General features: G+C 49.7%; 1 protein-coding gene across 2 annotated transcripts; it reads left to right on the forward strand.

The window, feature by feature from the left end:
- The first annotated feature begins 7,524 nt into the window (after positions 1-7,524).
- Positions 7,525-12,942, forward strand: SOD3 (superoxide dismutase 3). 2 transcript variants are annotated; one of them, XM_021100523.2, is made up of 2 exons: positions 7,525-7,634; positions 11,465-12,942. In XM_021100523.2, exon 2 carries the CDS (start codon positions 11,481-11,483, stop codon positions 12,213-12,215), a length of 735 nt encoding a protein of 244 aa, XP_020956182.2. In that variant the 5' UTR covers positions 7,525-7,634; positions 11,465-11,480; the 3' UTR covers positions 12,216-12,942.
- The last annotated feature ends 2,749 nt before the right edge of the window (positions 12,943-15,691 follow it).

Raw genomic sequence — 15,691 nt, forward strand, 5'->3', positions numbered from 1 at the left:
AATTTCAAGTCTATATTCACGCTTATAAAATAAATATATGCTCACCGATGAGAAGATAACTTTATTCTGATCAATAATCCCCAACCAGAACAATGTTCTGATTATTACAACATATCTCCATAAGTAAAATAAAGTAGTTGAGCCAATAGTTAGAAACAAGCTCGTCTGCCTTGGCTTTTGAGGGAAATAGGCTAACCAGAGATAAATTCCTGCTTTTGATGTACAGGTTTTGTGAGGACTCAAATCAATAAAATTAGAAATGAAAAAGGAGATGTAACAACAGACAGCACAGAAATACAAAGGCTCATAAGAGACTACTATATGCAGCTATACACCAATAAAACAGAAAACCTAGAAGAAATGGACAAATTCTGAGAAAAGTACTATCTTCCAAGACTAAACCAAGATGAAATAGAAAAGATGAAGAGACCAATCACAAGTCCTGAAATTGAAACTGTGATTTAAAAACTTCCACCAAACAAAAGTCCAGGACCAGATGGCTTCACAGGCGAATTCTATCAAACATTTAGGGGAAGAGCTAACACCTATCCTTCTGAAACTATTCCAAAAAAAAAAAAAAAAAAAACTGGAGAGGAAGGAACACTCCTAAACTCATTCTATGGGGCCACCATCACCCTGATACCCAAACCAAAGATACCACAAAAAAAGAAAATTACAGGCCAATTTCCCTGATGAACATCGATGATGTAAAGGTTCTGTGGAGAAAGATCAATGAGAAGCTTTATGGACAGAAGTTGGAGAAACCTTCAAAGAGTGCCCTGCCCTGATCTTCAGCCGGGGCTGCCAGCAGCTCCTGTTACATCCCCTCTATGAGCAGGAGGTCCTGAGACCCAACCCTACTCCTGTTCTCTCCAGGAAGGGCGAGCTGGATTCTGTGCAGCTGGGCCTGGACCCAGAAGAACTGTAATGAGGTTGATTGCTTGTTCAGATTGCCGCAAAATTTTGTGAAATGAAAATCAAAATATACTACTAGGTCTACAATGCAGAACCTTCTAATCCCCCAGACGCTGCTGCCCTATGGATTCATCTCTGGGTGGTCTTGGTGGGTGATGGTTAGGAGGCTGTGAGGGGAGGTGCTACCCACTCCACTGGAGATCATCACTTAAAAAGGGCCAGAACTAGACTGGATTCATTTTCTGAGGGCGACACATGGCTGCTTCTCTATTTTATTCCCTGGGCTTTTAATCTGAGGCTTACTGAAATCTGTCAGCATTTTGACTTCCTAAATCCTTTTCTAAAATAGAGGCTGAGTCAGAGGACCTTTCCTCTATAGTTTCTTTCAGCATCAATTTTCTATGATCCTAGGAGTAGAGCATGTCTTATCACTTCTGTTTCTGGATCCTATTCTCTACATGTGGTAGTGTTTGTGCATTTTGCACAAGCTTCCTGGGCGTTTCCTTTTTCTTTTTTTTACTGTCTTTTTTTTTTTCTTTTTCTTTTTATTACTCAAATGAATTTATCACATCTGTAGTTGTATAATGATCATAACAATCCGATTTCACAGGATTTCCATCCCACAGCCCAAGCACATCCCCCCACCCCCCAAAGTGTCTCCTCTGGAGACCATAAGTTTTTCATTGTCTGTGAGTCAGCATCTGTTCTGCAAAGAAGTTCCGTCTGTCCTTTTTTCAGATTCCACATGTCAGTGAAAGCATCGGATGTTGGTGTCTCATTGTATGGCTGACTTCACTTAGCATGATAGTTTCTAGGTCCATCCATGTTGCTAAAAATGCTGGTATTTCATTCTTTTTGATGGCTGAGTAATATTCCATTGTGTATATGTACCACATCTTCTTGATCCACTCCTCTGTCGATGGACATTGAGGTTGTTTCCACGTCTTGGCTATTGTAAATAGTGCTGCAATGAACATGTGTCTTTGCGAGTTGTGGTTTTCTCTGGATAGATGCCCAGGAGTGGGATTGCTGGGTCAAATGGTAGTTCTATGTTTAGTTTTCTGAGGAATCTCCATACTGCTTTCCACAGTGGTTACACCAATTTACAATCTCACCAACAGTGTACTAGGGTTCCTTTTTCTCCACCCCCTCTCCAGCAGTTATTGTTTGTAGCCGTTTTGATGATGGCCATTCTGGCTGGTGTAAGGTGGTACCTCATCATGGTTTTGATTTGCATTTCTCTAATAATGAGTGATGCTGAACATTTTTCCATATATTTCTCGGCCATCTGTATGTCTTTTTTGGAGAACTGTCTGTTTAGATCTTCCGCCCATTTTTTGATGGGGTTGTTTGTTTTTTTGGTGTGGATCCTGGGCATTTTCTGTCCATCTTTTCTGTTAGTTTGGTTGTTCTGAAGGTGTAGAGAAAAGGGATGGGGCAAGGCTGGTCTTCTGAGCAAGGAGAGTTTTTCTTCCACCTGTGAGGTTGCGGGATGTATGTGAAGGGGTCAGCGGGGCAAAGGTGAAGGGAAGGTCTATGAAGCCTCAGAACTGGTGACATAGTAAGGGCATCAATCTGAGGGTTCAGTGATCTACGCTCAAGTCCTTCTTGATCTCTGCACAGAACAGGCGTGACACTGGACAAGTCAAGTAACCACTGTGGGTTTCAGTTTTGTTATCTGTAAAAGAGGGGACTGACATTGGGGAAGATCTTTGGTCCTTCATATGTAGGTCTCTTCAAATAGATCACCAGCCACCTGAACGAAGGCTATGACTGCGACATCTTCATAGTCATGCTGCCCAGTGCGGAGTCTGGAACACGACTCTATCACTTAGGCATGAATTTGGCTGCAAGTAACAGAAACCCACTAACAGTGGAACACACTGAAGGTTATTTTCTCCCATTACAAGAAAACTACAACTGTGCTGGTGTTCATTAAGGTGCTCAATGAGACTTTCTTCCTCCTTTAGCTTTTAATTTATTTTTTCAATGAAGTTTTGAGGTCCTGGGTTCTTTTCATCCTTTCCCCTTCAACCTGTGCGTGCTGGCTTTCGTCTTCATTCTTACCAACTTATAGTCCCAAGGTAACTGCCGCATTGCTAGGCATCAAATTCATGTTCAAGACAAGGGGAAGGAGAAAGAGGCAGCACAGGCTATTTCTGTCTCTTCTATAATGAAAGTAAGAGCTTTCCCCAAAGCCACATCGGGTGAGGTCTCAATGGCTATAACTGAGTCACATGACCACCACTAGCTGAAAGGGATGCTGGGAAAGCAAAGCGCCAGGCTTTGCAGCTTCTATGGAGGGAGGCAGTAAGAAGAGGGGACCATATGGCCTTTGGGTCAATAAATATTTTAAAATAAATAGAACAAGAAAATAAGCTGAAAAATGCTTCTCTTTTCCCAAGTGGAGGGTACCACCCAATTATTTTGAGGAAATAAGCGCTTCATTGGGTAAGCTTTTAAATTAGTCACACTGCTCTTTTGTTTTTATGTGCCACACAGGTATGGGCAGGAAATGGAGCTAGAGGCAGGGTCAGGGTCCATGAAGAACTTAGCTTGGAGGGATTTAACTCTGGTGTTTTTCCGAGAGAATATTCTGCACACACTCACCTTCTCAGAAAGGCGCTGCTGTCGTGCGCTGCACCGCCTCCTCTCCTCCCATGGTCAGCCAAGTGCAACTAGTTGAGAAATTCCTGGTTCTGACTGGTTTTCATTACCTTTGGGTGCATGCACACTGGAACGGAAGGGTGACGTTTTCAGGATGAAAAGGAAACTTCCCAGAAGGCGGCGGGGACCCAGACGCGGTCTCTCCTCTTCACTGAAGAGCAGAGCTGTTAATACAACGCAAAGGTGCATCTAAGTCACTTCACCAGTGTCTGACACGCAAGAGGCATTTAATCCATGCGAGGTAGTAGTGTTTTATGACTGTTAATAAAAATGATGTTTCTTTTCTCTCTGCCTACCTTGCCAACAGGCATCTCCTTTCCCCCATATTATGCTGATGTGTTTGGACGAAATGGCACGATTCAAGGTTGAATTAATGCAGGTCCTTGGTCCCACTCCTCCTCTCTAGGGGGCTTCTGAGAAAACCTCAGGCAGGCAAGACACACCTGGCATTTTCTCGAATGTGTCTGAAGTGCTCTGGTCAGGTAAACTGTCATCACAGAACCTGGCCTGTTAGGGAGGCAACCTGAAACCCTAATTGTTGCCCTCAAAAATTTCCTCCTCACGGTAACTGCTTTGTTTCCTGGCAGAATTTAATTCCATTGGATTTCTCAACATGACGAAGAGGAAGCTATTTACAACGGATATCCTACATAAAAGAAGTACAAAAAGTACGAAGCTTTCTAGCAGAGATCTCATCTCCGCAGACAGGAGGTTCCCCTCACCCAAGGGCTTATGGAGTTCCCGGGCCAAGGATCCAGGCCGAAGTGGCAATGCTGCATCCTTAATCCACTGTGCTGGGCCAGGGATCGAACCTGTGTCCCAGGGCTCCAGAGATGCCACTGACCTCAGTGCACCACAGCAGGAACTCCAGGAGGGCTTTCGAATGCATCTCCTAATAACGGCTGATTTACAATGCTTGCTTGATTTTCTGCTGTATTATACATTAACAGACAGGGAGAGAACAGAGGTCAATGGTTAGGGGTCTTGTTTGCAAGGCAGTCACTGATGTTCCAGAGATAACTGTGAGGTATAGGCTCATTTGTTGTTTCTAACTTTTCTTTCATCTTCCCTTTAGTTTGGAAGGTAATAAAGTATAATGATTAAAGGGCCAGGATTAAGAATCAGAGTTTAAATTCTAACTGCCATTTTCTAGCTCTGCAACTTTGGGCCTCTTCTTTTTTTTTTTTTTTTTTTTTAACTGAAGTATACTTGATCTATTATTCTTTCTGAATCTCATTTCCTTATTTACAAAGTGAATAAATTAATGCCCATCCGATGAAATTATTGTGAGCATTAAATACAGTACTATATGAGAAAGCGTTTTGTAAAATGTTCAGCTGCAAGTGCAGAAAATTCAGCCCAAACACCTTAAGCAGAAAGAGAATGTATTTGACACTCAATATGAAAACAAAGTTTCAGGTACAGCCGGATCCAGGAGCTCAAATACTGCAACTGTGTCCAAATTTCACTCTACTTTTATTCCATTTCCCTCACAGGCCCTAGCCGCACACAGGTTCTCCCTTGGTGGGCAAGGGGGCTGCACCAATTCCATTCTTTCTCCTCTAGTTTCAAGTCCACTGGGAAAGGGGAGATAGTTCTTACAACAGCCCCAGCAAAAATGTCCCTACATCTTCCTGGCTCTGAATGGATTGCCCTGGAACCAATGCAATGTTATGACTGGAAAGGAGCCCACCTCTGGAGCAAGGGGTGAAGTCAGTACCACTTGCATGGACTGAAAATGCCATGGGTTCCAAGCAGGAAATTGTGGTGCTGTTGCCAAAGGAAAGGAGAATGGATGCTGGCAGGGGTCCATGAACAAAAGGCAAATTTCCCCTGGAATGCCATAAAAAGGAAAGAGAATATGGACGTTAACACCAGTCCTAGACTAGCATCGTGGAGGAAGGCTTTCTTGGCCCTTAACAGAAATAAAATTAGGATAAGTGAAGAAAGTGCTGCTTGAAACAGGAGTTACAAACTGACATACTTATGATTTCCAGAACTGAATGAAATACAGATTTTTTTTTTCCAATTGGATGAAAGATTCACAGCGAGAAACGAGAATGTTTCGGGGTGGGGCAGAGTGGCGGGCAGCATCTGGAACTCGGAAAAGTCATTAGTCAAAGGCACCTACACCCAGCAACAGAATGCAGAGTAGCAAGGGTTGAGCTGATGAGGCTTGAGTTCTTCAGTGACCCAGAGGGCTGGAGGCTCTGAGTTCCCAGAAGTTTCCATCTTACCTTGTGAACTGGCTGCCACAGGACAAAGATCTTTCGTTTGAGTTCTTGCTGTGCCCAAAGATGGCTGCTCTCTGGAATAACCAGCTTTGAAAAAGATGATTCCAGGTGTTCCCTTCAAGGCTCAGTGGGTTAAGAACTTGACTGGTATCCATGAGGATGTGGGTTTGATCCCTGGCCTCATTCAGTGGGTTAAAGGATCCAGAACTGCTGTGAGCTGTGCTGTATGTAGCAGATGTGGCTCTGATCCAGTGTGGACGCGGCTATTTGACCCCTAGCCTGGGAACTTCCATATGCCAAGGGTGAGGCCCTAAAAATAAATAAATAAATACATAAATAAATAAATAAATAAACAAACAAACAAAAAGATGATGCCAGGAAGCCCTGCTGGCAATGGATTCTTTCAGCCTGGGATGGAGCCTGGAAGTCCAGATTTTGAACAAGCCTCCCTGCAGCCAGGCCTAGGGTTTGGGTTTCTAAGGACCTTGCCCATCCCTCCCCCGCTGCAGTCCCACTCCATACTCGATGGGTCTGTTGACACCACTGCTCCCTCTGCAGAGTATGAGCCCCAGAGGGCAGGGGCGCAGGCAGCTTTGGGTACCAGCACACAATGGCGTGGGCACCCACGAAGCACTTATTGAAGGAAGGCCGGAAGGCAGACAGCTTGCCTTTTCCTTTGTGAGCTTTTCTGGGGGGGATAAAAAATTCTATTTCCGGAAAGAGCTGCGGTGGTGCGGCAAGATCATGGCAGCAAAGGAAGAAAGGCCTCTGTGGGAGGGAAACACTCATGGTTCCCCCAGACCACACCCTCTTTTAAAAGACTCCTTGGTAACTTTCATAAGGAAGCCAGAACAGGAGGAGTGTCATTCTGTGTGGGGCACCGCATAAGCCTCGCATCCCCATTTGACAGATGAGGAAATGGAGGCAGGGGAGCGGGTCCAGGAGCACATCCTTAGGAAGTGACACAGCTGGGACTCTGCAGCCGCAGCGGGTAAGTGCTCCCTGGCTGCCTCTCGCCTCTCCCAGGTATGGCAGCGCAGTTCTGGAGAAAACATCACACGGATTTGCGCAATGTCCGTTCCCACCTTTGAAGCATCTGAGGAAAATAAATCAATAGCCAGGGTTCCTGCTGTGGATTAGCGGTAAAGAATCTGACTAGTATCCATGAGGATTTGGGTTGGATCCCTGCCCTGGCTCAGTGGGTTAAGGATCTGGTGTTGCCTTGAGCTGGGGTGTAGGTCGCAGACGCGGCTCAGATCCTGAGTTGCTGTGGCTGGGGTGTAGGCCGGCAGCTGTAACTCCGATTCAACCCCTGGCCTGGGAACCTCCATATGCCACCGGTGCGGCCCTTAAAAAAATAAAAAATAAAAAAAAAATCAATAGCGGAGGGAATCAGGGGAGAGCAAAGGGCCTCTCAAGAAAGAGACCATTGTACACCTCTCCAAACAGGCTATTTTCTGTCTACTTTTTATTCCCTGGCTGCGCCCTGAAGGTCACTTGCGACGTCCACACAGACCAGTGAAGTCACAAAAAAGGGATACTTGGCCAGGGGGTGGGGCGGGGGCGGGGGCGGGGGAGGAGGGGCCCCCGAGCTGGAGGAGGCGAGGCGACACCGCGGCGGGGCCGCCCGGCCCGCTTCCCTCCCCAAACCGGCCCAATGCCCTTCTTTCCTCGCGAGGACCACGCCCCCGAGGCTGCCCCGCGGGCCACAAACAGCCCAGGCTTCTGCCAGCCACCTTCCTGTAGCGACGACGACGGCCAGGCGGGTGCTGCTCCCCATTTCCCGGGAGGGAAGGCTCTCTTGGAAGAGCTGGAAAGGTGGGTGGCACGTCGAGGTTCCTTTCAGGCTTCTCGGGCGCACTTCCTGAGTCTGAAGCGGGTGGGGCATCCAGCCTCTGCTGGGAAAAGTATCTGATCCTCTTCTTGGGAGAGAAACAGACTTCAGCTGCTCCGCGGTGGCGGTGGCCGGCAGGGGGGAGCTGGGGAGGGGGGCGAGGAAGGCAACCAGGGAGGGGAAAGGTCTGTGTTTGGATCTGCTGAGGCCAGTCCAAGAGGACCTTCGTGTCCTCCCAGTTAGAGAAAAGAGAAAGCTGGGGTAAGGCAGGTGGCCTTTCTGGATGCTGTCTGGCTTGGGTGGCGAGGAAAAGCCACCTGCTTAGGGGAGGCACAAAGCAGGAGGGGACTGGCTGGCTCAGACTCAGGGCTGGGAGCCCTTCTCAGAGGGACCCCAGGCATCTGAAAACCCCGGAGCTGTCTGTCTTCAGAGACCCAACTCAGGAAGGAGGCGCAAGCTGGTGGCTTCCTTTGTCCCCTGTCTCTGACTGTCCTCCCCTCTGGACCAGGCAGGCCCTCCAAAAACCACTTGGTCATCCATGGCTCAAATGAAATGGGGGGCTGGGCAAGAAGGGGGGGTCTGAGGCAGACTGGCCTCGAGGGCTGGAAGTGGAAAGCTGAAGACCCAAGGAGGCAGGTGCTTTAAGAAGAGTTCTCTTTGTGTTACGAGGAAAACATCTCCTTCAAGTGTTAATTATTACCCAAGCATTCTTGGAAAAGAAAGCTTCCTGGACACATCCAAAACAATCTGTTTTTGCTCTATGTTTTTAAGGAAAAACCTGCCAGTCGGCAGAGCTCTCCTGAGGGGCAGGACAGATTCAGAAGGAGAGGGGTGGATGCCTGACGATGGAGAGCTGGAGGCCAGGGCCTGGCCTCAGGGATGGGCCCTACCCTGCACCCACTCCCTGGGGCTTCAGCGTAGGAACCAGATCACATCAGAGGTGGTTCCCTTGACGTCGCTTTCTGGATTTTCTCCTACCTGTCGCGCCTTTGTGGAGCCTTTCCTGGCCACCTCCTTCTCCCATGGCTTCAATAGCATCTTTCAGCTGACGGTCCTGAAATTTCTAGCTGCAGGTGCTCTCTGATAGCTAAGAGCTGCCAGTTCCTCAGAATTTTCTATGTACCAGGCTCTGGGCTGCGTGCCTTAGATGAGAGCTCTTCAGTGTGGTCCTAAGCCTTGGGTTTGGAGCAGACGACACCCTTTCGAATCCTGCCCTCAGCTATTACGGCACGTGAAGAGCCGGGCAAGACACCTGCCTTTCTGTGCCTCAGTGTCCCTCCTCTAGAATGAGGATGACAGTAACGTCCACCCCACGGGGTTCTCGTGAAGCTTACATGAACCAACACACACGAAGTGCTTTTAACAGTGCCTGCATGTGTGTTCAGGAAATGTTAGCAATTCTAATTGTGTCTTTTAAGCCTCACAGTCAAGCCTCTAAGGTAAGTATTATTACCTCTATTTGCAGATAAGAAAACTGAGGTTCGGAGTTCCCACTGTGGCTCAGTGGGTTAAGGACCTGATGTTCTCTGTGAGGACGAGGGTTCGATCCTGGGCCTCCCTCAGTAGGTTAAGGATCTGGCATTACTGCAAGCTGTGGCCTAGGTCGCAGATGTGGCTCAGATCTGGTGTTGCCGTGGCTGTGGCATAGGCTGCAGCTGCAGTTCAATTCAACCCCTGCCCTTGGAACTTCCATATGCCACAAGTGTGGGACCATAAAAAGAAAACTGAGGCCCATGGCGGGGGGGGGGGGGGAGCCCAACTAGAGTTTGCAGAGTTTGTTGTCCAGCATTTTCTGTGCTACTCTGCAGTGAAAATAACAATTACGCTAACTCTTAGAGAGTAAGCAAGTGGCCGAGTCAGGCTTCAGATGCAGCCAGTGAGTTTTGGAATCCATTTTTTTAATCACCATACTCGGTTGCCTTTCTGTTAAGGTTATGGAAAGCATAATCACTCAGCCTCAGAGTTTAATTATAATATGGCACTGGCTTTGGAGTTGGAGAGGCCTTTGAAATACAGCTGACTCTCAAACCAGCTTTTTGGAGGGAGCACTGATCCTTGTGGGTGGACTTAAAAATGTGAAAATAGCCCAATATCATATTTCCTTTAATCCTCCCAGTGACCCTCAGTGGCACTGCCAGCCTTGTGTTACAGCTAAGAGTCCATCACTTCCCCTATGATGTTGCACTTAGTACATGGGCGACTCAAAAATTCCTGAATCTTTGATGACACTCTAAGCAAAACAACTCGTGCCCACTGAATCAGAATCTCTTAGGGTGGGACCCAGGCATCTGATTTTTAAGAGCCAGAATGTGATGTGTGGCCAACATGGAGAATCCCTTCCAGCTACTCTGTCTCCTCCAAGGGCCAGAACCCTGGTTTCCAACCATCTGCCCCACAACCCTGCCGGGCAGCCACCGGCACCTCGTCTTCAGCGGGCTCAGGCTGAACTTGCCCGTTTCCCTCCTTCTCTGGGTCTGATACCACCATCCATTCTTTTAGTTTCCCCTGCTGGGAACTCGTCATCCCCGACGCCTCCTCCCCACTGCCAGTGGTACCCAGCATGTCTCCTAAACCCACGCCCTCCTCCATCTCTGCTGCCACCACCTTGGTAAAAGCCTTCATCCTTCCTGGTCTGAATCGTGGTTACTCTTGCTAACTCATCACCCTCCGACTGTCTCTCTTTCTCCTCCGCGTCTCCATTTCTCCCTGGGCTCTTCCCATCCCTTCTCCCCTGTCCTCTCCATCCCCAAAGTCTAGCCCGCATCCTTTCTCCAGCCAGACTTCATGAACTAACACAACCTCAACACTTTTCTGCTTTGAAACGTTCACCTGCACGAGCCTCCTGGCTAATCTCCACCCTCTTGAGTGCAGCAAACCCAGCCCCTCTGGTCCCAGGCTCCAAGTTCTCTCTGGAGCCTCGACTCCTCCCTGGTGGCAGAGGCCATGGTCCAGCCACATGGAATTTCTCCCATCCCCAAAAAGAACTGTGTTCTTTCACAGCCTGTGAACATGTCACAGTGTTCCTCCACCTGTAATGGGCTTCTGACCTGGCGTGGCTGAAAAACTCCTACTTGTCTTATGGGAAGCCTTCCTGGAGTCCCCCAGGAAGATGGACACTACTTACTCTGTCCTTCCCCAGCCCAAGGCTCCATCCTCAGTCACAGGATGGCATGGGATTGATTTGAGGACATGTGTCTCACCGTGAACTCCTCATTCAACGTTCCCATACTGTCTCCTCCTGCCAGCTGCAGACCCGGATGCTGGGGATAGTGAGGAATAAGACTGAGTTTCTGGCTTCAAGTCTAGCGAGCATGGCAGGGAAGAGGGGACAGGGCACTTGGGAGAGAGGGTGCTGCACCTGCAAGAAGGCAGTGGCAGCAAGCCTCATGCGGGCCTCTAAGGAAGAGGATGCAGAGAGAGCGGCAGGGGCTGAAGGGCAGAGAGGAGTCAGAGGAGATCTGGAAGGGTCACGACCCTCCCTCTTGTATCCCTCGAAACCCCCCACCCCTCGGCCAACTGTCCTGAGGCTCCGCACAGGATGGAGATGGGACTTGAGAGGGCCGTGATCAGATCTGTGGCTCAGAAAAGTCCTCATGAGTTTCCCGAGATTTTGTCTCCACCAGCACATAACACAGTTCCTGGAACACATCAGGCCCTGGAGAGACCCGGCCTGGAGAGACGCGGGGCCCAAAGAACAAAAGTGTCCAAAGCATGCTGGGCGGGGAACCCTTTGCGGGGAGGGGATGGGTTCAAGGATGCGGGGTCCCTGGGATTCCACGTTTCGAGTGACTAAGCTTCGCTTCCGCCCCCGCAGGTGCCCGACTCCTGCCATGCTGACGCTGCTCTGTGCTTACCTGCTCCTGGCGCCCGGCGCCTCCGACGCCTTGACCCACGTGGACGTGGAGCGGCCAGGCTCCCACATGGAGGAGCAGATCCGGGACATGCAGGCCAAAGTGACGGAGATCTGGCAGGAGTTGACGCAGCAGCGGGCGGCGGGCGGCGGCCAGGAGGCCGCGCTCCACGCCACCTGCTCGATGCAGCCTTCGGTCTTGCTGGACGCGGCGCAGCCCCAGGTGACCGGCCTTGTGCTCTTCCGGCAGCTCCGGCCCGGCGCCCTGCTCGAGGCCTTCTTCCACCTGAAGGGCTTCCCGGCCGAGCCCAACAGCACCAGCCGCGCCATCCACGTGCACCAGTTCGGGGACCTGAGCCAGGGCTGCGACTCCACAGGGCCGCACTACAACCCGCTGGAGGTGCCACATCCGCAGCACCCGGGAGACTTCGGCAACTTCGCCGTGCGCGACGGCCAGATCTGGAGGTACCGCTCCAGCCCGGGCGCCTCGCTCTTCGGCCCGCACTCGATCGCGGGCCGCGCGGTGGTGGTCCACGCGGGCGAGGACGACCTGGGCCGCGGCGGCAACCAGGCCAGCCTGGAGAACGGCAACGCCGGCCGCCGCCTGGCCTGCTGCGTGGTGGCCCTGTGCGGCCCCGGGCCCTGGGCGCACCAGGCGCAGGAGCACGCCGAGCACAGGAAGCGGCGGCGCGCAAGCGAGTGCAAGGCCAGCTGAGCGCCCCGCCTGGCGGCCCGAGAGAGCTCCCTCCACGCCCGGACCCCTTCCACAAGCCCTGGGATCCCCTCCAGCCCCTGACCCCCGTCCAAGTGCCCAAGATGCCCTCTGTGTGACCCCCAACTCCCCTCTACACACCCCAGGGTCCCTGTGCTCCTTGACACCCCTTCAAGAACCCAGGACCCCTCTGCACCGTGACACCTCTCCAAGTGCCCGAGATCCCCTTCATGTGATCCCAGTCCCCCGCCACGCCCCCCGCCCCCAATTTTTCTCCTCCTGCTCCCAGACACACTCTCCGCTTCTGCCGGCTGAGAGCTCCTGGAAAATCCCCACCACCCTGAGTCTCTAGCCCTGCCCACTGAGGCATCCTCTTTCATCTGAGGACCCCCCACAGATACTGAAATACCCCCATTTACCCCGAAGGTCTTCCAGAATCTCAGAGGTCCCCTTCAACCCTGACACCCCCCATCCTCACCGCCCCCAGCCCCGAGATCCCTCCACGTCCTAAACGCCCTGCTATCCCCACCCTCTTTAGGTTCCTCCTAGGCACCCTGAGACCCTGCCTGAGTTTGCCCAGCACCCTCCACCCCCAAGCATTTGCACCTGCACTCAGGCGCCCCTGCCTGCTGTGTTTCCAGCTGCCCCACCCCCACCCCGGCTGCTCCCTTGGGGGCTGTTTGGCAAGGTTTTTTGTTGCACATTAAAAACTCAGCAATTCAGTACTGCATGGGGGGTCTTGCTTACTTTTTTGGTTTGTTTGAGGCTTCTTTCCCCAGTCAGCTATTTTGGGGGAATGGCAAAGACCTTTCTCAAATCCCTACAGGGCCTCTCTTCCTCCCTCCCCAGCCTTGCTGGCTGCAAGGTTTAGTCGCTGATGCTCATGCCCTTGGGTGTGGTTCACAAGAGGGAGGAAATCAGGGCCATTAAAGGAAGCGTGGTGAAAAAAATACATATATGTACACACACACACACACACACACACACAGCTTCCTGGGTGACATCCCACAGCTGTAGAATCCAAAGGAAGAGGAAGAAATCTGTGGAATGAGCTTTCCAGTGATCCAGATGCTGGAGCCACTGGCCTGGAATGAGGGGTGCACCAACTCACTGGGGCCAGTGGCCTCTCACATCTGCCTCTGTGCAAAGCCTGAAGTCCATTTCCCAGGTGGCAGAGGCGGGGCCAATGAGGCAGAGTCATTGGGCAACTTACAGGGGGTTGGCGTTGGTGTCTGAAGTTGTCAGCCTTCTCCGCAAGCAGGATAATGCCCTTTTTGATTTCTTGCTACAAAAGCCATTGGAAGCAGTGGGGTCCAAAGGCAGGTTGGTTTTGAGTAAGGCTTATGGGGGTTCTGCCTTTTGTGCGCGTGTGTGTGTGTGTGTCTGCGTGTCTTTTTTTGTCTTTTCTAGGGCTGCACCCAAGGCATATGGAGGTTCCCAGGCTAGGGGTTGAATTGGAGCTACAGCTGCCGGCCTACACCACAGCCACAGCAATGTGAGATCCGAGCCCTGTCTTCCCCCTACACCACAGCTCACGGCAACGCCAGATCCCTGAGCGAGGCCAGGGATCGAACCCGCAATCTCATGGTTCCTAGTCAGATTCATTAACCACTGAGCCACAACGGGAACTCCACGCATGCCTTTTTGAAATTATAATCTATACACAGTCTTGTGTGTTCACGTTCATTTATTGAATAGAAGTGCTCATAATAACTTTTTAGCTTCCCGGGATAGACCCACTTCCTAGCTGAGGCTTGTTCATTCCCGGTCCTCAGAAGCAGCTTCTGTTTCTCTCAGACTCTAAAAGCAGTGAGTCAAACTGAACCTTAGCCAGAAACCCATCCCTAGTGGTTATTTTGTCCTTGCTAAGGACAAACCTGTTACTTAAAAACCTTTCCTTGGAGTTCTCATCATGGCTCAGTGAGTTAAGAACCTGACATAGTGTCGGTGAAGTTGGGGGTTCAATCCCTGGCCTCGCTCAGCAGGTTAAGTATCCAGCGTTGCCATGAGCTGTGGTGCAGGCCAGCAGCTGTAGCTCCAATTCGACCCCTAGCTTGGGAACTTCCATATACTGTAGGCGTGGCCCTAAAAAGCAAAAAGTAAAAAATAATGCATGTCTAATTAATAACAATGGCTAAGGTCCAAAAAAGAGTGACCTAGTCATGGATTGGATGACCTGGTAAGGTAGTGAGTGTCTGGCAACCAGAAGGCTTCAAGTAAAGGAAAGGCTGCTACCGCTCCGGTTTGGAAGAAGGATTTCCACGTCCATTAAGAGGCCGGCTGAGATGAATTCTGCGACCCCCCGCCCCAGCTCTTGGAGGGGAGGAGACCCAAGACGAAGGAAAGACCAGCAGCCATAAGGGCAGGCAGGCATCTGGTTCTTGGCACAGAACCCGCCCACGGGACCCCACTTGGCCCCTGGAGGCTATTTTTACTCCTCTCCTCTTACAGATCTATTTTGTTAATCTCCTTATATTTGCTGTTTTGACTTCCCAGCCAGCTTGCTAATCAGTTTGCCTGTTTGACTCACAGGGTTTGCATTTGTCACTGAGACTTAAACACACACTTGTTTTGATTTCTTTTTGTAAAATTAGAAGCGTTTGATGTAATGACTCTACCTAGACACAGCTGGTAAAGTGAGAATAATGCTCGAGTTTGCACAGTTTAAACACAATGTCGACAATAATTAGAAATGCTATCTTTGGATGTTTAGGATAAGCTTTTTCTCAGAATTGCAGTGAATTTTTTTTCCAAGTGGAGCTTTTCACTGCATATATATATATATATATATATATATATATATACAGAAATACCGAAAACGTAAGAAAATAGAGCAAATCAGTGAGAGTTTTGGTCAACTTGAAAGACGGCAGGAAATAAACCAACCGATTTTAGATCTGGAGTTTTTGACTGAATGCATAAAATCTTTACATTCTCCATATTTTTCATGACCAGCCTACGATCTAATAATTTTAGGTGATAGATTGCAAGTGATAAGCTGCCCGAACCTAGGCTGCTATGCGTGGTCTTCTGTGAGGGTGGAGAGGGGAATGATGTGAATAATCAAGATAATTAATCACCTCTATCAGGAAAATTACATTTTAATTTCAGGTAACAAAAAAGATATAATCATAATACACGATGATCTTAGAATCCAATAAAGAGGGTCTATGACTGAATAAAAGCGACGTCTTTCCAGCAATCAAACTACAAAACAGCAGTTGGCTTGCTTTTTTTTTTTTTTTTTTAAATAAGTCAATTGTTTTAAATTTAATAGGCTATCACTGGCCTTCACTCAGATCCCCAAATATATTCCTGGGCTCATAGAGATTCCAGAGAGTCATCCTTGTCAGTATTATGCAAACTTTTCGGAAGCATCCCCCCCAAACTCCCAATTTAGTAAAGAGGTGAGAGGAAACGTGAGGCGGCACATCTCTATCTATCATTTTAAATTGCCTTCATGCTGTATCAACTTGTTT

The sequence above is a fragment of the Sus scrofa genome, chromosome 8 (genome assembly GCF_054392235.1).
Source record: "Sus scrofa isolate SSC_HxYL_T2T_F1_AM1 chromosome 8, Sscrofa_HxYL_maternal_Yorkshire_Landrace_v2.0, whole genome shotgun sequence".
NCBI classification, from domain to species: domain Eukaryota; kingdom Metazoa; phylum Chordata; class Mammalia; order Artiodactyla; family Suidae; genus Sus; species Sus scrofa.

Bases quoted from the DNA above. Each gene is read 5' to 3' on its own strand.
- SOD3 (XM_021100523.2), top strand. From the start codon at position 11,481: ATGCTGACGCTGCTCTGTGCTTACCTGCTCCTGGCGCCCGGCGCCTCC.